Source organism: Tachysurus fulvidraco, chromosome 11 (assembly GCF_022655615.1).
Source record: "Tachysurus fulvidraco isolate hzauxx_2018 chromosome 11, HZAU_PFXX_2.0, whole genome shotgun sequence".
Lineage (NCBI taxonomy): Eukaryota > Metazoa > Chordata > Actinopteri > Siluriformes > Bagridae > Tachysurus > Tachysurus fulvidraco.
The window spans coordinates 5840756-5861966 of NC_062528.1; the positions used below are offsets into that span (position 1 = coordinate 5840756).

The window sequence follows — 21211 nt, forward strand, 5'->3', positions numbered from 1 at the left end:
TATATTATAACTGGACTTATTTATTGTTCAGTATTTCAGTATCATGAAACTCAACACAAAACTATGAGACATATTGAGTATCAGAAATGTCTTCAAGTATCATGATGTTGTCACTTTTTTTTACCCACTGATTTGTAAATCTGACATCAGTTATGATGCAGAGAAACCACTGATACCGGCTTGGACGGCTCTCTTTAGCTCTAGATTCAATTCTGGGCAGAAATGATGCATGATCCTCGTCAGGTTCAAGATGCAGTGCAACAAACCGTCAACAGACGTCAAAGCCACAGCAGCCTCCTTTAAAAGACATCTTTATTTAGCAAGGAAATAAATTATACAACATAAAAAAAAATTCATTTGAAGAGAAATAAACATATGGTGTACACCAAACCGCTTCACCCCGACTGCACGATGAACATCCACTTGAGCGCCCCACAGCTCTGAACACTCACTGCACATAATGGCACACATTCACGTGAATTCTTGTAGCAGGGGATGTAAAAACCCAAGTCTTTATCTTTTGCAGCTGTCAGTTCTGCACAACTTTGAGATGTACATGATCCTACACAGTAATCCATGTTGAATAAGTAAATGAATAGTTGTCATGTTGATGTTGTGTCAAACTAAAGCATACTTTAATTTCTCGCCGTCGTTTTCCCTAAAGACGAAACTGTCAAGTGCAGAAAATGACTCACTCACTCGTTCGCTCAGAAATTAACACTGAAAATTGTTCGTTCAACTCTATTTTGAAAGAAAACAAAATACTGATTATATGCCTCACTGCAGCCTTTTCACGTGCGGATGTAGTGGGAGGTGTGTGAAAAGTGAACGGGACACAAAAACACAAACAGCTTCTGAAAGCTCCTAAAATATAAAAGGACTGAAAATCAGTACTAGGTTTGGATCAAGATGCTTTTGTGGATTTATGTGCAAGATCAACCGAAGCTACGACGAGGTCTATCGTGTCAGAATTTAGGGAACAGGGAACAACAGAAATCACACAACCTGACTTCAAGTCTTCTGTCGCTTTGAATCTGACATGACTCCGTGTTCTACGTTAACACGACGTCCTCGCGTTAACAGCTGCAGCACCTCCCTTTACGCACTACGTCCACTTCGGATTTTACTTAACCAAGTTATTAAAACAGTCTGGAAGTATTTTCTTCTTGCCTTGTGTTGTAAAAATATTACTCTGGGTTATTAATCAAATGCATTTCCATTTAATTTTAATGCTTGCACAAAAATAAGCTTAATAAGGGGAAGAGCAATGATTTTTTTTTTCTTTTTTCCAAATTAAAAACCATTCGCTCACTAGGTAGCTACGGGAAATTTAAAAATCTTTAGTGTCACTGTACTTAATGGAAAACTTACATTCAAACCATGCATGCCGAATTCAACAGCTTCATTAAATAGAAATCGAAACGGAAATCAGAATTATTACACACCAGTCAAAAGACTAAGATGACTCTGTAAATGTCAGCTGCAATTTAGGAAACTGAAACAGATCGTTGAAGAACGTATACACACACCTGTTTATGCTCTTTTTTGGTGTGTGTGTATGTGTACGATACCCTGTGATAGACTGGAATCCATAATGGATATAAATCCTGCCTTGTACATAATGTTCCTGGAATAGGCTTCAGATCCAGAGTGACCTTGACTTGGATAAAGTGCTTACTGAAGGTGAATAAACGAGTGACATCACTGCATCGTGTTTTACTGATGAAGCGCTCGGTCTGTGTGTGTCAGCTTTCCCTGCCTGGCCTTCGAGTGGGTACTCGTTTTCACGTTGTGATGAATGATGATTTGTGTGGCTCAGGATTGTATAATGATTAATAAATAAAATAAAGGTGTATAAATAAACCCTGTATGTAACCTATTTAATGCTACACATCGTATTTATGGCTGATTTACATAAGAGTGACTATTTTTAAAATAATGTATAGGTATTAATACTAAAACATGGTGATGGTATATAATGTATCATATATGCACTAGACTTTTAATTCACAAAATGTTGCTTTATGTAATATTTAATGATTATTTTTTCATCATTACAGGCCAAATGACCTCCAGATACTTTAAAACACGTGCTTAAGTAGGTCAGTGTAAACAACCCAACTAATGACTGGTGTGAAACATTTTCAGTAGGCTGTGTAGGTAGCAAGACAAAATTATTATTATTATTTTTTTAAATGATGACTCATCACACGAGTCTGATAAGGAAAAACATCACTATGACATGGCTGAAATTTAATCAAGTGTGAGGAGGCTGTGCTATAAAAATGACATCATTTAGAAACAGAGTAATGATATCTGTCAGAGGGAACCGATCCTAAATGAGTAAGTGAAAATGAAATGCGCTAGAAAATATTGCCTATATAATTTATGTAAAAATGCTAATGTCGATCCTTCCGTGTGGACGATGTGCAAGGTGCCGAGAGACGCTTTATGAAATCAAACCGTTCCAATATAACACAGCTGCCCCGATTAACTCACTAAGAAGCCAGACAAAATGTCCTTTAGCGGCTTGAATGGAAGAAAAGTAACGTTATCTCCGAGGCGGAACAAAACTCTGATAACGGAACGGACGGCTACTAAACCCCACACTGTACAGCAGTACTACGGCGTGTCTCTTGTATCACACTGTAACTGTATCTGATATCCGTTATTACTGACTTCGGTCCGGCCTACAGAATAAGGGGAAAGTAAAGTGAACTTCTCTGTTATATCAATATGGCTGCCATATACCGTCATCAACTATCCACGTTTAACAAAAAACAAACAAACAAACAAAAAAAAGAAACCAGAGCAACACAGAACAGATGACGGGAACACGGCCATGCTGAATGTGTGGCAGAATGCGTAAAGTGCTAACGCTCCAGTCCACCATCGTGGTGACGGAGCTCCCATGTGGCTGCAGTGTGAGCTTTTGGACCAGGCTGAGCGCTGAGCTGGAGAGGAGAAGAGTGGACACAGCCTGGACCAGACAAGGACACACACACACACACACAAACACGGCACACACAAACGAGTCCTCGGATGATAGACATTCCCACCGACAGCATGCTGTTGATGTCGACACTCACAAAAAAAAAAAAATAATAAAGGCAAACCACCCACCATGCATACTGACTACCTGTTGGCAAAAATATAGTTCATTTTTTGTTTTGTTTTGTTTTTCCTTTGAAATCTCCAATCCTCATCTCAGGTTTCTTTACTGTAAGGTAAGGCAGGGATTTTTCTTGAAAACAAGCTATTCTGGTGTGTGACTGTCGTGTAGAACAAGCCCATCACTCCACGAGAAGATCAGCAGCCAGCTTGGTTGCTCCATTGTGTCAGCACTCCTCTCCCACTGCTGAGCCGGTGCAGGTTCACTGTCTTCATCTTGATTGGAACGATAAGCATTTCCAGCGTAAACCTCAGTGCTATGCCATGTAGATAAAGGTGTTAATGTCTGACTCGTCACGCTTGATGTACTTGTGCTCAATCAGCCATTCGATCTGCTCCTTGATCATCTTCTTCTGGGGAAGGAACATGTTTTTCAGGATCTCCACCAGCTCGGTCTGCAACTGGGCATTCGTGATCTTCTTTCGCATCTTCATAATTTGAATAATGGCCTCCTAGAAGTCAAAAGAGAGAAACATGAAACGGTGCAACACTGCAAAACTCTTAGTGGAAAAAAAACCCAGCATACATTTGCATCAACTGAAATTTCCAAACGGTCCTCTTACATAACATTCCTTTCTTATAAATAAGTAACTAATGCACTTTTAATGTTTAACCAATCAGAGAGCTCCAAATCTGAGGGAAATTTGTTAAATGGCTCTATAGCTGTAGCCTTTCTCTGGTCCAGCGAGCGGGGAATGGAATAATAATAATAATAATAATAATAATAATAAAAAAAAACTGCTGCTGACCAACTTTATGGAGATTCATTTTCCAACAGGACTTGGCAACTGCACACAGTGTCAAAGCTACCGGTACCTGGTTTAAGGACCATGGGATCCCTGTACCTAACTGGCCAGCAAACCCGCCTGACCTTAACTCCATAGAAAATCTATGGGGTATTGTGAAGAGGAAGAGGCAATATGCCAGACCCAACAATGCAGAAGAGCTTCAGCTCACCATCAGAGCAACCTGGGCTCTCATAACACCTGAGCAGTGCCACAGACTGATCGACTCCATGCCACGCCACATTGCTGCAATAATTCAGGCTAAAGGAGCCCCGACTAAGTATCGAGTGCTCTAAAGTATCGAGATTTCTAAAAATCCTTTCTTTATATTGGTCTTACTGTAAGTAATATTCTAATTTTCTGAGATACTGAATTTGTGATTTTCCTTAGCTGTGTCAGTTATAATCATCAAAATGAAAAGAAATAAACATTTGAAACATCAGTCTGTGTGTAATGAATGAATATAATATACAAGTTTCACTTTTTTGAATGGAATTAGTGAAATAAATCACCTTTTTGATGATATTCTAATTATATGACCGGAAAAACTACAATTCAGTCAGGACCACTTCGTAAATGAAGATTAGCGAGCTTACAGTTATTGTTAGCGGGATGGTTCTGTTCTGGGAGAATTTTTCCCAAGCGCCCGTCCGGAGGCAGCGCTGGGGAATGAATAGACCCCCCGTTACCGCTCAGAATCAGAACCGAAATTGCACGAGGTGCGGATTTTTTACGTGAAGAATCAGCACTGGCGACAGGTTCTGGCTGGAGGAGTCAGGGATGGAGGAGGGTGTTGGATCACAGCAGCGGAGATGCGTAGGAGCGCAATAGGCGAGGATTTAAAGGAGGAAAATTATGGAAGTCGTGCCGGATTGGTGCGCCTTGTGGAGGCAGCTGATGCAGCTTACTGCGTGGCCTGCCTGTATTAACGGATGAATGTCCGGTTCATGTAATAGTTATATTAGTAGTTTAGTATAAAAATTATTACATACCTGTGTTCTTAATATTCTTAGCTGAACAATGCCCTCGTTCTCCTCCTCTCTCATTCGCTCTGTAGTCAGCTGTAGGCGGCCAATCAGGTTAATCTTCCCCCTTTTCTGCACCTTGGAGTTTTTTCTGAAAGGCAAAGCATCTAAGACTGTAGCGCCATGTCACCACTTAACCCGTTTACCTTGATTATGACAAATGTAAATAATATCAAAAGGAGATACGCACATCAAGGAGAATTCCTGGTTAACGAAGAACAATGTACTATCGGTGAAGTCTTTGGGAGAGCTCACTTGAGGTTCGTATGATAGCACCTGCCGTTTGAGTTTTGGGAAGGCAACGAGAGACTGAAAAGAGAGAGAAATAACGACAGCACAGAAGTCAGCGTGGTGATTAAATCTCACCCGCTATAATACATAGATAGATGTGACTTAAGAACATGACAAATGTGTGCACTAATCACTGTGCATTCAGAAATGATTTAAACCCTTTTAATGATGAATAACTTTCCCTCAATTTTCTGCATAACGATATACCGTAATAACTCCATAATGAGACGCGTTAAGACGCCCAAGCAGCAGCTCTCTGACATTTCAGGCTCTGTCTGGCTGAAAGTAGATAAATCACAGTAACGCTATTTTCAGGTACCTCCTGAAACGAGGTCTGCTAATTTGGCTCGTGGGTCACTCAAGCGCATTCATGAACATTTCCTGTGGCAGTGTTTTAAGTCACTGTCATATTGCAAAATGAAAGTCCTGAGTTCTATTCAGCAGATTTCCCCCACAAGTTTCTCAGTCACTGGGAAAAAAGGCTCCTGACATCGGGACAACGTGCTTCGATATAGGGATGGAACTGATCGTGTGAGGATTTCCTGGTTTCCTTTAGATGTATTTGTTATCTTACATTTATAGTAACAGGCCAAAGTGTTTAATCTGGATGAATAAACAGATGACTGTACCAGTTCTCTCCAGACAGGAGTTCTACAGGTTCTTGGTTACCTCCATGACCAAACTTCTTTTTCACCATATACTCAGTTTGTCTGGGCCATAGCCCTAGGTTTGTCTTCATTTATTTTAAAATGATTCTTCGAGATCTTCGAAGCTGAGGTGAAAAAAGTTTTCAGATCCCTTCACCAAGCCGGTCTCTGGCGTCTACACACATTTCCTTTAAGTCCTAACGGCATTGCCATGCAGACGTCTGTAATCTGTACATTCAGTTTGATAGGGCATCAATTGAATAGACAATGAATCTGAAACGCTAAGAAAACTATTTCTTATGGTGTATATTATGCAGATTAAAGCAGTGTGTAAAAAAAAAATTTTTTTATCATAAATCCTTTTGTTGCATGCACTGTGTAATTTATACACACACATTATATGGACATACAGTAAGTATATGGATAACTGAACATTACTGCCATATGTAGGCCCTTTAAAATAAGAATAAAGACAAAAAAAAAAAAAAAAGGTATTCGATGTCTGTGAATACTAACAATTTCTATTCATTGAAAATAAGAGGCTCGGCCTTGTTCCAGCATTTCTATGCCACTGGGCACAAAGAGTGCTCCAACATGGTTTGCCAAGATTGGAGCTTAAGAACCTAATACCTCTTTTCCACCAAAAAGAAGCGGGTGCTGGTTCAGAGCTAGTGCTGGTTCAAAGTTGGTTCAAAGTTAGCGTAGCAGCGGCAAACACAAACACACCAACAACAATGGCGGATGTTGCTTTACTGTTAATGCTCATGGCTTTGTGAACCTACATTGGCATCAAAACGTGGCGAATCCAACGTGTTCGTGCAGCTCCGTGTAATTTGTATAAACGGAGGTTGTAATCGAGAAAGTACATAACGTTATTTTATCATTAACACAGAAATAAATTAGCCTTAGCATGTAGCTGCCTAATATCATGTGCTCTGATAACTGATCATATTGCAGTAAAGTAAAAGTGTATTAAACATTAGTATACTGTAGGTACATTATCAAACAGTAGCCCCGCCCACAGCCCCTGACACAAGCGGCTCTTAAGTCTAGACCAGCAACGTTTGGTGCTACTTAAGAACCACTTTTCCTGGTACAGAGCCGGTACTTTGCCTGTCGAAAAAGACAGAAATGGTTCTAAATTAGGCTCCGAACCAGCACTCAAACTGCCTCGGTGTCCCTCACAGAGCCCTGACTTCAACCCCATTGAACTGAACTGAAAAGGAAATAGACAACGAGTTCATAACACAAGGATATGTAGGTGTATTCAGTTAAGTGTGCACAAACTTTTGACCATAGAGTGTACATTGTCTAGTTATGACCTCACTTAGTGCACTGCTGCCTCATGCAGTTCTGTCAAATAATGACTGTACATCAGTTTGTATATTCTCTCTCAAAACCATGCCACAGTATATAAGCAGAATTCAGCAACACTTTTTTTGTAGAATTATATAACTGACTTGACTGCTGTCAAAATCACAACATAACCTAGCGTGGAAAATTCCACAGGTATACGCTGTACATTTATATATTCCCTCCTCACCCAGAGTGTGCGTCTCAGCTCTGCATCGGGCAGCTCAGTGGCAAGCTTCAGGTTTTCGAAGCTGATCTTCTCTCTGGGTCTTTGGTTCCAGGCAAAAAGAACAGCCAGCTGGAAGGTTGTGACCTCCAAGTCATACTGACCCACTTCATTCTTAAATGTGATCTGTGGGGGGAAAAAACCAAAAACAAATAATGTTGATACTTAATAGCAGGCGTCGCTTCGAGTAAAGTTTACAGAAATACAAACTATAACCAAACTCACGATGCCGTTGGACATAAGGTGGTGCCAGTGCAGCTTTCTGCCGCTGTGATTCTTCTTGTAAAAGTCCTCAACTTCAGGGATGAGGTCCTCCAGCTCAGTAGGAAGTGAAACAAAGACCTTCTCTGAGCTGCGTGACCATGCTCCAGCATTCAGGATCTTTATATTTACGGAGTCAGCTGCACCACAGAACACATAACGGCATAAGGTCCAGCTCTGATTGGGTTAAGCCATGATCACAGATAAAAAGCCTGTGTTTTACAGTCACCTGGTAAAGCAAGTTTGTTGTGTTTATGCATCTCCTTGAAGACCTGGTTTAGATCCTCGGAGACTTTGATGTCTTGGAACATTCTAGCTAGCTTGTTGACATAATCGGCCGGCATACCGACTTCCTACAGAATTAAAACGTTTTGAGATAAGAACCTGATAATAGGAACTTTGCAGATAATCAGAGTTGTGCACATTTGGACCATTAATTATTATTATGTCAAACAAAGATAGGAACGTTTTCCTATCTGTCCTTACCCTGAGCCATTCGACCATGTTCTCTTCAATCTCACTGTCAGCTGAGATGTCCAGGATCAGCCTCCTGGTTAGATGGGCTTTATGATACCTCATAAATACATCCTTATTATGGACATATTTTAGCACCAGCAACTACAAAAGAAAAAAAAATCAAGTCAAACAGAAAGGGATTTCGTTGTGCCGAAGCTCAAAGTGCGTTTAAAAAGCCTTTACCACTTCTTTTAACTTCAGCTCGATCTCCTCTGAGGTGAGCTTCTTACTGAGTGGCGTCTTCCTAAGCAGCATGTCGCAGTAGTTGGCTAGCAGCTCTGGACACTTGGACTCGGGTTGCGTTTTAAGGCCCACTCTATAAACAAGCACAGAGATGAATTACTACAACATCTTAACTTGTAGAATTTAGCTGTACAAATAGTTCAAATTATATTCAAAAAGAAACCAGACAGGACAAGCACAGCTACTTTTACTTACTCACCCCTTCTGTTTCATAGGTAGCTCCAACTTAAATATTGTGGCATCGTTCACAACTGCTTTGTATGCCTGGCAAAAATAAACAAGGTGTTAGGGTAATCAGCCGCAAGTAGTTTTTTTTAATGATATTTTATTCATCATTTATTTATGATGTCACATGTTTTTGCTAATAAATTTATAGCCAGCATCAATCGCTAGTTCCGTAATGCATCGTATGTAGTACAACTGAATTCAGATACAATATAAATATTTCTGTATTATCTCTCATAAGCTCTTATGAGGTTTAGCACTGACATGTTAAGCATCCAACGTCATCTTATCGCCCAGCCATAGTCTACAGTAATGAATCACGGTGTAATTACACTCATTAAATTGTAGTAAACATTTAAAGGTGGGGTCTCCGTTGTTTGAGAAATGCTTCAGAAAACTGAGTCGGGCCGACAAACAAAACACGGGCCGAATAATAAACAAAAAACAAAACTAACGTGTAGCCAATGAGCAGAAAGGGGCGTGGCTTGTCAACATGTGGCAGAGAGAGTGTTTAGTGCGCATGTGTGACATTAGCAGAAAGCGGTTTTAACATTGACACGGAGGATAAAAACAAACAAAGAAAGTGAAGAAAGACTTACGATAAGGCAAGAAGTAGGACGTGTTAATATAGGATCAGCTTTCCAGCGCTGGAGAGAACTGAAGGAGCAGGAAGTTGGCCACATATTCACAGGTTGGAGTTTCCCGAGTCAATAACTCCTGAGCTAAACGCTGTTACTACACAAATAACACCTCTTTTCTATCGTAGTAATGTAGAGACGCAGCTACAACCGCGTTTTGTGTAGTAACAGCGTTTAGCTCAGGAGTTATTGACTCGGGAAACTCCAATCTGCGCAAACTTTACTTAAGACGCCGAGGCGCTTTTTTCCTTCTTGATAGGTGAGTAACGTTGGTTTTGCTTTGTTACACAGAACTAATATATGCCCTTGTCCTTTGCATGATTATGTTTGTGTGTCATTTTTGCTTGTTTGTTTATCTGCAATCGTATTGTTCTTCCCTTCAGCTACAATAGACATATTTCTTACCATTAGTTGCCTGGGTTACGCATGTATGTGTGGGCGGAGCTATAAATACAGGGGTGCGACACATTTGAGTTAGGGGCGTGTTTGTTTTGGTGATTTCAAATGTCAACATTGGCTTTCAAAAATCGGAGACCCCACCTTTAAGAGAGCCAGTGCATGAACACATCTGCTGCAGTACACTCACTTTATCTCTGGCTGTGAGGAATCGAGGATCGTCCTGGAATGCCTCCTTCACAAGTTTACTAAAGCGGTTAAACAGAGTAAGAAGCTGCTCCACATACTTCTCAGAGTCCTGAACACAGAAATATTAGAGGGTTTTTTTTTCCTTCAAGTTTTTTAAATTTATGATGTTTTTAATAATTCATTTCAGACCATAAAGATGGTGACAGTAATAACAATATGGTGTACACTAAACAGCCAAAAGTTTGGGAACACCTGACCATCACACAGATATGTGGTTCTTCTCTAAAACTGTTGTCACAAAGTTTGAAGCACATCATTGTATAGGATGTGTTTCTATGCTATAACAGTAAAGATTTTCCTTTACATGAAGTAAGAGGCCCAACTCTGTCCCAGCATGACAAAGTGAGCACCATGATGCCATGGTCTGCCAACAACTCTAGTGCCTTACACAGACCCCTGACCTCAACCCAACTGAACATCTTTAGGTCTATACATCTATAACACAAACACAAACTGTATGGACTGCACAGACCTACACCAAACACACACTTCTAATATATATCCATCGACTTGTTTACATGCTGCTTACATTCAAACTGTTTACATGCTGTTTTGGACACTTTTTTACTTTTTTGCTCTTTGCACACACTGTACAACATGTCAGTCGTTTTGCACACGCTGTACAACATGTCAGTCGTTTTGCACACGCTGTACAACATGTCAGTCGTTTTGCACACGCTGTACAACATGTCAGTCGTTTTGCACACGCTGTACAACATGTCAGTCGTTTTGCACACGCTGTACAACATGTCAGTCGTTTTGCACACGCTGTACAACATGTCAGTCGTTTTTGCACATACTGTACAATATCTCGGTCGTTTTGCACATACTTTACAATATCTCAGTCGTTTACTGTTTTTGAACAATCCTATACAGTATCTCAGGGACCGGCTGCTAAGAAACTGTGTTCATTCTAGTATTACTGCATGCAATATTGTCTGAACATACAGTATGTACACTGGTCGGTCGGTGCTGTTTCTGTTTGTCTTTTGTGTATTGTCTTGTATCTTTTTGTCTGCATGTCTTGTCTGTCTTGTCCTGCACTGTCTTGTCCTGCACTGTTTGCACCAGGTTGCACAGTTGCATTTTATGTATCTAGGACTAACTTACTTAATCCTTAGCTCTGTCTTTGTTTAATGTAGCACCACAATCCTGGAGAAACTTTGTCTCATATCACTGTGTACTGCAACAGCTATATATGGTTGAAATGACAATAAAAGCTTCTTGACTTGAATTTACCTGTTGTTTTTTTAATATTTTCAGCTTTAGCACTGTGTTTTTCCGGCATTATTCAAATAAGCATTACTGTCAGCAGTTACAAAAATGAAATAACACAGAGAAAACAACCCACAGAATTGTGAGACCTAATAATCATCCTCCATAGGATAAAATTATACATATTTGGAAGTGTTTTTTCCCCCACTCACTGTCGTGATAGTCTCAGCAGCAGCAACCATGTCAGCCAGGCCAGCACTGATGATGTGTTCCTCCAAATCCTTAAGCATGGGTTCAATTCCACTGGGCACTTTATCCATCAGCGAGAACATCAGGTGAAGCTCTGTAATTGTACATAGCGTTTAAAACGATAAGAAGGCTCCTACTCAAAAGGAAATATAACAGTTAATTCTGATACTCACTGTCAGTCTCGTTGCGTTTAATCATGCCTGGACATTCTGCCAAGATTGTTTCTTTAAACGACGTCACCAGTGCATTTACACAACATTCCATAAGCTGAAAGAAAGTTTATTTCTCAATCAGAAATGCTGGATTTTCAGCCATCTCGTCGTAGTAATGGTAAAAAGATGCAACTGTGGACATCATTTAAATACTCACTGCTTGGACAGAGTTACATTCACGTCGTGTCTCTAAATAGCGTAGTGCACGTTTTTCCTCCTCCCTTAATTTAGCATCTGCCTGCATGAGACGAAGATGACAGCAAACATAAAAAAAATCATAAAGGATGTACAATCATATACAAATGAGTAAATTTTATTAAACGATTTTCATATATATTAATACAATTGATGATTATTATTTATATGATTGATTATTTTATACATACATACATATATATATATTTTTTTAACTGAAATATGGACTCGTGAGCACGTGTGAGCTAAAGCAAAGACATACACAATATGACTGAATATTTTGTTCCATATTTAGTTTCACTTTGTTTAGTCTTCTGGGAAAGCTTTCCATTAGATTTTCCAATTGACAATGTCTTTGGGGATTTACCCATTCTTTATATCCTAATGGAGCTCACTTTGTGCACAGGAGCATCGTCATGCTGAAACAGGGCTGGAGCAGGTCCCTTAACTCCACTGAAAAGAAAGTTTTATTGCTACACTATATAAACACTGTATAACATTATATAATTGTGTGCTTCCAACTTCGGGGCAACAGTTTGTGGAAGAACCGCATATAGTTATCACAGTCAGGTTTCCACAAACCTTATAGGCCATAGAGTGTAATTGGAAAGGTGTACAAGCTTAAATACACTACCAGAATATTTTACATGAGTAGTTAGTGATGAATTCTGCACAAGTTATTACTCTCTTAACATTCTTAATTCTGGTAATTAAGAATTTGGTAATTAATTCTTAACACCTACATTCTTAACTCCTATCTTTCTATCCTTCAGAATTTATTTGATATAGTGAGTGACGCGACATACGGCTAAGTAAGGTGACCCATACTCAGAATTCGTTCTCTGCATTTAACCCATCCAAAATGCGCACACACACACACACAGCAGTGAACACACACACACGCACACAGAGAAGTGGTCAGCCATTTAGACTCGAACCCACAACCTTAGGGTTAGGAGTCAAACTCTTTAACCATTAGGTCATGACTACCCCTGGTTTTCGCATATCCCAGGCTATTATGAGCCTGGGGTCAGAGCGCAGGGTCAGCCATCGCGCGGTCCCTACGACCCAACGTAGATGTCTCAGCAGTAGCTTGTGGGCTTGAACCCCGACCTTCTGATTAGGAACCCAGCACCTTGACCATCATGTCCTCCTAGTGGTCACTATGATCAATTATCGACTTGCATTTACAGACACTGCTACTGTAGAGCTGAACTGCAGGTAACATGAGCACTATGTAGCCAGCCAGTAAAAAGCTGCTAAAGTAACTTAGTTAATTTAGTTAACTATTTTCTCGCTAATTTTTGGCTAATCAACGTTCGCCATACAGGTCTGAATGGATCTTTAACTGTTGTTCATGCTGCGTCACATTGCAGCGTAAACCGTTCAGGTGAAATGGCTATGAAAACTCATGAGCTCACAGATGTTCATGAGAGGTTAGTGCTGCTGACGACACAGAGAGCATGACCCTCCTATCCAGACAGCATGTCAACGTTGTTCACATTGCTTACAGCCATGGATAGCGATTTTCTGTTGAGCCACTTGGGAACTAATAATCGAATCTTGACAACGAGGATCTGCTCATCGTTAACATTATCTAAGTTAGCTAGCTTCCATTTTCTACCGCTTATCCGAACTTCTTGGGATCTCAGGCGTCTTTGGGCATTGAGGCAGGATACACCCTGGACGGAGTGCCAACCCATCGCAGGGCACACACACACACACACACTCTCATTCACTCACACACTCCGGACAATTTTCCAGAGATGCCAATCAACCTACCATCCATGTCTTTGGACCAGGGGAGGAAACCGGAGTACGTTTCAGATTTTACTGCGACTTGTAAAGTGGACCGTGATACATTTCTGAATCGTAATTTCATGCTGTAAAATCGTCCATCCTCATTAAAACAACCCCATGTTGTTTACATCTCATCATGAAGGTACATCGGTCATGCCAACTTTAACCAAGGAGGAAGCTATACCTTATTGTCACTATTAAAGAGTCACAATTTACAATAAAATGTTTGCATAGAATCCTAATCTGTAGCGTCAAACCTCTTACATATTTCATGTAGTTTTGTACTCCATTTTGCTGTAGGTAGGAAGGAGCCTGTGTCCTGTAGAACCTCTCAGTGGAGTCCAGGTAGGCTTTCTCGAAGTTATCCCTGTAGATCTGCAGCTTATCATCGGGATTGGAACACAGGTTCACTGCAAAACGGTTTCATAACGGTTTATTATTTTTATTATTACACGTGTCCTCGTACATATCCTGTCTCTGTCCTCCTAACCGCAGTATGTGTATATATATATATATATATATATATATATATATATATATATATATATATATATATATATATATATATATATAATGTTCCATACGTTATTGCTATAGTTTCATGACTTGTGCGGCAGACGCTTCACGGCTCTGCTCCGTGTCGTGCCACATCACACCTCCCTAGTGTGTACTATTTTTGTATAAAAGCCTGATCTGGTGTGTTATTCATTACATAATAAATATAGCAGCATTAACCCAAAAAAGGCATGGTTATATAAAAGATTGTAGTAAAAAACAGATGACCTTAATCTTCTAATACTGTAGGTGTTTTAGCAGTTTAAAATATCCTGCAAAAACAATTACAAGTGTGTGTGTGTGTGTCATTACCATAAGACTCGCGCACCCCGATGACCAGCTGAGAGTCAAAAGCTTCTCCGAGTCTTTCAGCATGGACCAGCTTCATTGCACTATCCTGTAGCCTGTTCTTGATGTTGGAGAAAATGGATTCGTTCCAAGTGTCCAACATCAGCTAGGAATTGACAGAGGAGTGAAAAAAAAAATGTCACATCACAGCTGATTAATGCAGAAACACCGAGCTGACTGCTCCCGGTCTCTCGTGCTCTCTCGCTCACCTTACGCACTATGCTATCCTCCACGTTGGACTTCTTGTTGCTTCCTTGCTTCCCCATTAGCGTGATCTCAAGCTGGCAAAATGGCTTAGGTAGTATATCACACTGAGTGAAGAACTTCCTCCACTCAACAATGTAAGCCTTGAGGAGGGCCGTGTCATCTTGGTGACTGAGCACTCTCTATAAAGCACGGAGAGAGAAAAAAAACCTTCATACACATAAGGATGAGCATAAATACTTCATACATGCATAAGGATGAGCAGAACATTCGAAACAGTCAAGAATAAAGTTTGAGTCCTACCCTGAATACTGCGATATTTGTATTAAAACATTCTTAACTATGGACGGAAAACGGTTGTTTTTCCTTCAAATCCAGACGAGTATGTCATGTGGCCTGGTCATATGTTGCTGTGTATGACCTTAATGTCTATCCTGAATGGTTAAAATCATCAGATTACAGAGAAAAACTCTAACACGGCTGAAATAAGCACACAGTATCACCTGCAAATAACGGCATTATAGCAGGTCCATGCATTAATCTGGTCTCTTTTACATAGAGCTGGTTTTACAGTATAGTTATCTCGCTTTGAATGATTTGTTAAATCAAATTTCATTTCATTTCACATTACAGGCTTCACTGCAGAATTTCTTGTTTTCTCTCTCTTGATGATAAGAAACAAGTTAAGTGAAAATTCCAAGTTGTCCAAGTCTTCAGCACAGATTTCTCAGCTTGTTGCTGTACATGATCAGGTTGAGAAGGTGAAGAAAAAGGCCAGATGGCTAGCTTGATGAGTGATGAGTGGGTACAGGACAGGAGCCAGGAGCAGTGGGATTGCTGTGTTATGGAATTCACTTGAGTCTATTTCTTCGTCGGTGTAGCCACATTCGTTTTAGGCAACTGCTTCGAACACAAGTCAGTCCTTTAAATATAGAGGGCATCACTGATTTCTTCGTCCACTGAAAATAGTCCCCACGGTTGCTGTTCTTCGTACGGTGCTTTTAAACCTGGATACGGTCACAGAGAAGCTTTACAGAAATATATACGAACACCGGGGATAAGATTATAAGTGTGAGACCAGGAAATGTGATTAAGTTTTTAACTTTTATTAAAATTTGATGGAGACTTGAGTGCAAAAAGTCTCAGTTTGTGGCAATTACAGACCTAAGACATCCTCATGGTTTGCGAATAGTATTATCCACAGTTATCTTATGTATCTCCAGGGTGTCCAGGCAAAGCCACCACAGCAGCAATGAGTGACCTCCAAGTGATGAGACGCCAACCAGAAGTAGGGCATTGGGATGGATGAGGCAGGTCTGTATGATTACTAATATTAGGAACAGGCCACGTGAATTCTGAGATAATTATGTCACATGGCTGCTTGTTGAATCTGTATCCAATACAGGACCACATACAGAAGGATTTGAATTATCAACCTGGTCATGTGAATCAAGCTTGGCGTAGCTTGAACCTGAATAAAGAAAAAATCTTAACCTGATGAAGCTCTTCCTTACCGCCTGGGCTTGCTTTATAAAATCTAAAATGTCCTCCTTCAGAGCCTGGTGAATTTTTGCTGGGCCTTTGTCATCCCATAGACAGACTGCATGAACATCTCTGTGGCAGAAAGAAAAAGCAATAAAGGCAGAGCATCGAGACGGACGAGACTTCATGCTGAATTTTAGATGAAGCGTGATTATCAGCAACAAATTCAATGAATCGATCTTACGAGAAAAGGTCGAACCACTGCTGCTTGGTTACAGACTCCTGGCGAAGTAACTTGAGGACAATTGGGCGCATCAGATCCCACTTGTCCTCAAACTGGAGGGACCCTTTGTTCTAGGGAAGATCAAAACAGTTTTGTTAGTATACAGTAATATTTTTTTTTATGAACTAACGTGTGCTGATCCTTTTTTGTAGCTGTATTTTGAATAACACTCAAATTTCTATTTCGGGAGAGAAGACACTGACTGACTTCTGTAAAATAAATAAAAAGTATAGCAGTAAGCTTTGAGGCAGTTTGTGTTCATGTGCGTCATTTGTAGCGTGTCAGTCAAAATCAGAAGTGCTGGGAACTGCTCAGAATCAGATCAGATTTGTTATTTTCTAATGCACGGCTTTTTAACACGTCCCAGATCTGGCGCTAGTGAGCCAAGGCATTCAAGAGGAAAAATTCCACCCTGAACGACTTACATATTAATCTATAAAATGAACAAGCAAGCTTCCATGACAGATTTATTTCAGAAATAAATTGAAAATGTATTTATTTTTTGGTTTAGACTTCTTTCATTGAGATGTTTGACATCCCAAAGACAGTAGCTCTTGCTTCATCTCAACCTAAAGAGAGTGATGCAGCAGAGCTTTAATCAATTAATCTGTCCAGCTCTCTCAGCTCACACTCTCCTCAAACCAATCAGCATCCAAAGCCTTCATCTTTCATGTTCAAGACCATTGTGCTTCAGCATCGCTAACAAGTCATTGGAGCGTCTGCTGTTAACTGTCGTATCGTTGCACTGCATTTTTCTGTAACCTTAAGCTCAGGATTTGTCTCCCCTAAAATTTCCACCTAAGAACAGTAAAATCTGACTGTTACCCAGTTCCTTGTATTATGCAGCCTTTTTTTCTCTTTTTTTCCAAAACTAAATTGACAGAATTTCAGAGCACACGATTCTTCTTTTAAACACCAACCGGTGAAAACACTTATGAGATTACTTTACAGGAAAAATGTACAATGTTTGATTCGCAGAGCTTTGGCTGAACCAGCGTTGTGACGATGTCACGCAACCCGTCATAGCCCATTTCTGTAGAAAATCAAACTCCTCATTTTTTTTGCGTTTGCTTGATTTTTCATTAATTTCTGTAATCACAAGATCATGAAACCCCAGAGAGACACAGTAGCACATATATTTAGGATTGCTGACATTTATTCCTCTCATATTCTCCATCTGCCCCTCTTGTGACCTCAGCATGGTGCACAACCACCTTCTCACAAGAGCAACAAAAACACAACAACAACAATCGACAAATCTGTACCTGAACCACTTAAACACATCACAGGTATTGTGTTATTCTAAATATACTTAAGTGTTTCAGGGTGAAGTTTTCCTTTAAAATCAAACCCCTTTGACAGGCTTTGTGTTTAGAATCTAATCTCCTTCAGACACTTTGAATAAAATCTTCTGTCAAATATAGAAATGTAAAGAAGGTGACAGCTGAAGGTGCAACTTGAGTCGATTTAATCAGGTCCAAAAGTCGTTTATCTGACAACAACAAATGCAAAGGGTTTATTAAATAGGAACATTTCTTAAAATCTCTGTAAACAAACATAAAGAGCAGCGGAGGCGTTAGCTAACCTAGCTAATTTAACCAAGCTAACCTGAAGAGAAACTCTGTATCAGTAAGCTAGCATTTTTACATCCAGACACAAAATAAAAAGTTTAAAATAAACCCAATATCACTTTCTGTTGTGTGAAAAGGTGTAGTTTATGCGAAACTTGCCTTAGGATGGATATATTGTTGCATGCTAATGCTGCTAACCGGCATCAAATGATTGTCAGCTAACCATCAAGCTAACTGTCTACTAACTGCAGATTAACTACATCCAAACTAATTGCGTTCAATAATGTAAAAAAAAGCCCTGTTGGTTTACAGTCTATCTAAAAGCGTCAATGATACGAGTAATTATATCACTGTTTGCTAGCTACCTAGCTAACACTGGCCAGTAGTGAGCTTACATGCTAACATGCTAGCTGTGCGGCATTATTCTTCCTACCCGTATTCCAAAATAAGCGCATTCCGGTGATATGATTGGCCAGTCATTTCTACTCACGACCATGGGCGCAGAACGTGTAACCAATCACAGCGAAGAATGCCGCGTTTGTCCGAAATACGGGTGGGGGAAAAACCGTTAATGTTCGTTCCATGACTAGCAAAAAAAAAAAAAAACACAGCTCGGCTAATCAGCCCAGTTTTAGTCAACTACCTGGCTGAAAGTGGTTTTAGCAGGAAGGTCCCCGATCAAAGCTCTTGCATATAAAGCACAATAAGGAACAGTTTACGGTGCTGACAGTTATTTGGAGCGTATTAGGAAGCGATCGAGCTGTAAGCTGTCTTACCTTTAATAAATTCGACATCGCCATGTTTCCTTAACTTACTCTCCTTGTTGATCTCGCGAGTGTTGGACCGCATGAGAACACAGAGAGCTTAGGTAGGCAGACCTAGTGTTGTTCATGGCGATATAAATAAAATACTAAACTGTTAATAATAGAAAAAAACTAAACTCGTGCATTAAAACTAAAGGATACCCGTCCGTTTTGTGGTAATTTTGCGATTCTGGATCTTTTTCAGAGATGTCGTGAGGTTCAAGAGATGCAGAGATTTTCGTGTGAAATCATACATGCATGTGACGTCAATAATGCGTGTGACGTCATACGAAAACACGTGTTGTGACGCAATCCCCCTCGTTGTCCTAAGTGGTTCGATACGTCACATGTCAATATTGTTGAAAGTTTTATTATTGGTGGCGGGGCTGCAGGGGAAAAAAATCGAAAGGCCAGCAGGTACAGCAATATAAACCTTTGTCCAGAGTAAGGTCCTAAAGAAGCTGGCCAAGTTCGGTGTAGATAGCTAGAAAACTTGCCGAGTTATAAACCTGTAAATCTTATAATGGGATTTTATGTATAAATACGTTGCTTTGACATCCAGGGGTACCGGTATGTGGATCGCTTAGAAAAGTAATCGATCTTATACACAAAAGGGCCGGTGTGGGTGCAGGTTTTCATTCCAACCAAGCAGAAGCCACACCTGATTCCACACTTTTTGAAGCGGTCACAATTTTAAGGATGGTGTTTTGAAATGAATGGGGAAGTTGCACTGTCAGAGATGTGTTTCTGCATTTTACAGGATATTATATACACTGTGTCTTAAACCAAGACATATACAGAAAATCATACACGTGCCACCAGATGTCACTGTATCGACCTTCAACCGAGCTTCTGTTTAAACCTGATGGAAACAACCTGATGGACCTGCACCAAGAATGATATTACTGCAGTCTGGAACACTTCCTGGTGTGTAGGGTGCACCCCTAGAAATGGGAGAACCAAATGGGAGGTCCATAACTCCAGATGGGAGGGTCATAACGCAAGATGGGATGTTTATAAGACCTGATGGCAGAGTCATACCATATCGGAGAGTCATAAGACCAGATGGGAGGGTCATAACACAAGATGGTAGGTCAAAACTCTAGATGGCCTGTCATAATATTTGATAGGCAGTCAAAACTCCAGATTAGAGGATCATAACACCAGATCCTGGAAGACCTGATGGCAGAGTTATAACACCATATCAGAGCGTCATAAGACCAGATTGGAGGTTCATAACACCAGATGGGAGGGTCATAAGACCAGATGGCAGGGTCATAACACCGGATGTCAGGGTAATATCATCAAATTGGAGGTCATAACATCAGATGTGTAAGGTGTACCTCCAAATGGGAGAGTAATAAGTCCAGATTGCAAGAATATAACTCCTTATAGGAGAGTCCACCAAATAACACCAAAAGAGAGCAAAAACTCCAGATGGGGTGGAACATAACTCCAAATGGAATTGTTATTTTTTTTTATCTTGCATGCATTGAGTTGTTTGAGTAAACTCACAGCTTGCAATATCTGTTTGATTAAAAAAAACAAAAAAAACAACCTAAGTAGTTAAATGGGCTAGGTCTGATTAGGGTCACATTATATTTCATGTCTAGTGATATATATATATGTGTGTGTGTGTGTGTGTGTGTGTGTGTGTATGTATGTATGTGTGTGTGTGTGTGTGTGTGTGTGTGTGTGTGTGTGTGTGTGAATGAGAGTGTGTGTGTGCCCTGCGATGGGTTGGCACTCCGTCCAGGGTGTATCCTGCCTTGATGCCCGATGACGCCTGAGATAGGCACAGGCTCCCTGTAACCCGAGGTAGTTCATATAAGCGGTAGAATATGAATGAATGAATGAATGAATATTATAATAATAATCAGGAAAGACACTGTAAAGCCTAGAGGCCATGCTAGAGAAGAGTCTAATTGCTATTTACTTTAACCTGAGATGCCTGTTTAATATAATTTATCATAAGAAAAACTCAAAAACATGTGTAATCTCGCTAGATGCTCAACAAGCTTTTCACCAATTAGAATGGAAATATATGATTGCGACTCTAAAGAAATTTGGTTTTGGTCCAGAATGTATTAAATTGATTGAAATAATGTACACACATCCAGTTGCATCTGTTATTACCAACCAAGACAACTCAAAGTCATTTAAACTATCACGTGGCACAAGACAGGGGTGTCCTCTGTCTCCCTTTTTATTTGCCATATTGATGGAACCGCTGGCAGCTAGTGTAACTGCAGCTACAACATTTTATTT

At 40.1% G+C, this 21211-nt stretch overlaps 1 protein-coding gene and 1 long non-coding RNA gene across 4 annotated transcripts; both read right to left on the minus strand.

Annotated features, from left to right (window-relative positions):
* Positions 1-294: 294 nt before the first annotated feature.
* On the minus strand, positions 295-19188 carry cul5a (cullin 5a). 3 transcript variants are annotated; one of them, XM_027136866.2, is made up of 19 exons: positions 18917-19188; positions 16531-16640; positions 16319-16418; positions 14810-14986; positions 14565-14706; positions 13962-14107; positions 11860-11940; positions 11664-11757; positions 11454-11584; positions 9968-10075; positions 8718-8782; positions 8459-8591; positions 8246-8377; positions 7989-8112; positions 7724-7899; positions 7463-7624; positions 5172-5290; positions 4949-5072; positions 295-3623 (listed from the first exon to the last, which is right to left on the minus strand). In XM_027136866.2, exons 1-19 carry the CDS (start codon positions 18938-18940, stop codon positions 3429-3431), a joined length of 2343 nt encoding a protein of 780 aa, XP_026992667.1. In that variant the 5' UTR covers positions 18941-19188; the 3' UTR covers positions 295-3428. The 3 variants fall into 3 exon arrangements, with proteins under 3 accessions (XP_026992667.1, XP_026992677.1, XP_026992656.1); XM_027136876.2 differs by lacking the exon at positions 18917-19188 and adding an exon at positions 18784-18912; XM_027136855.2 differs by lacking the exon at positions 18917-19188 and adding an exon at positions 18300-18570.
* Positions 15459-16312, minus strand: LOC125145884. The gene is made up of 2 exons (XR_007144350.1): positions 15969-16312; positions 15459-15811 (listed from the first exon to the last, which is right to left on the minus strand). It is a non-coding gene; the product is annotated as an uncharacterized LOC125145884 (long non-coding RNA).
* Positions 19189-21211: the final 2023 nt, after the last annotated feature.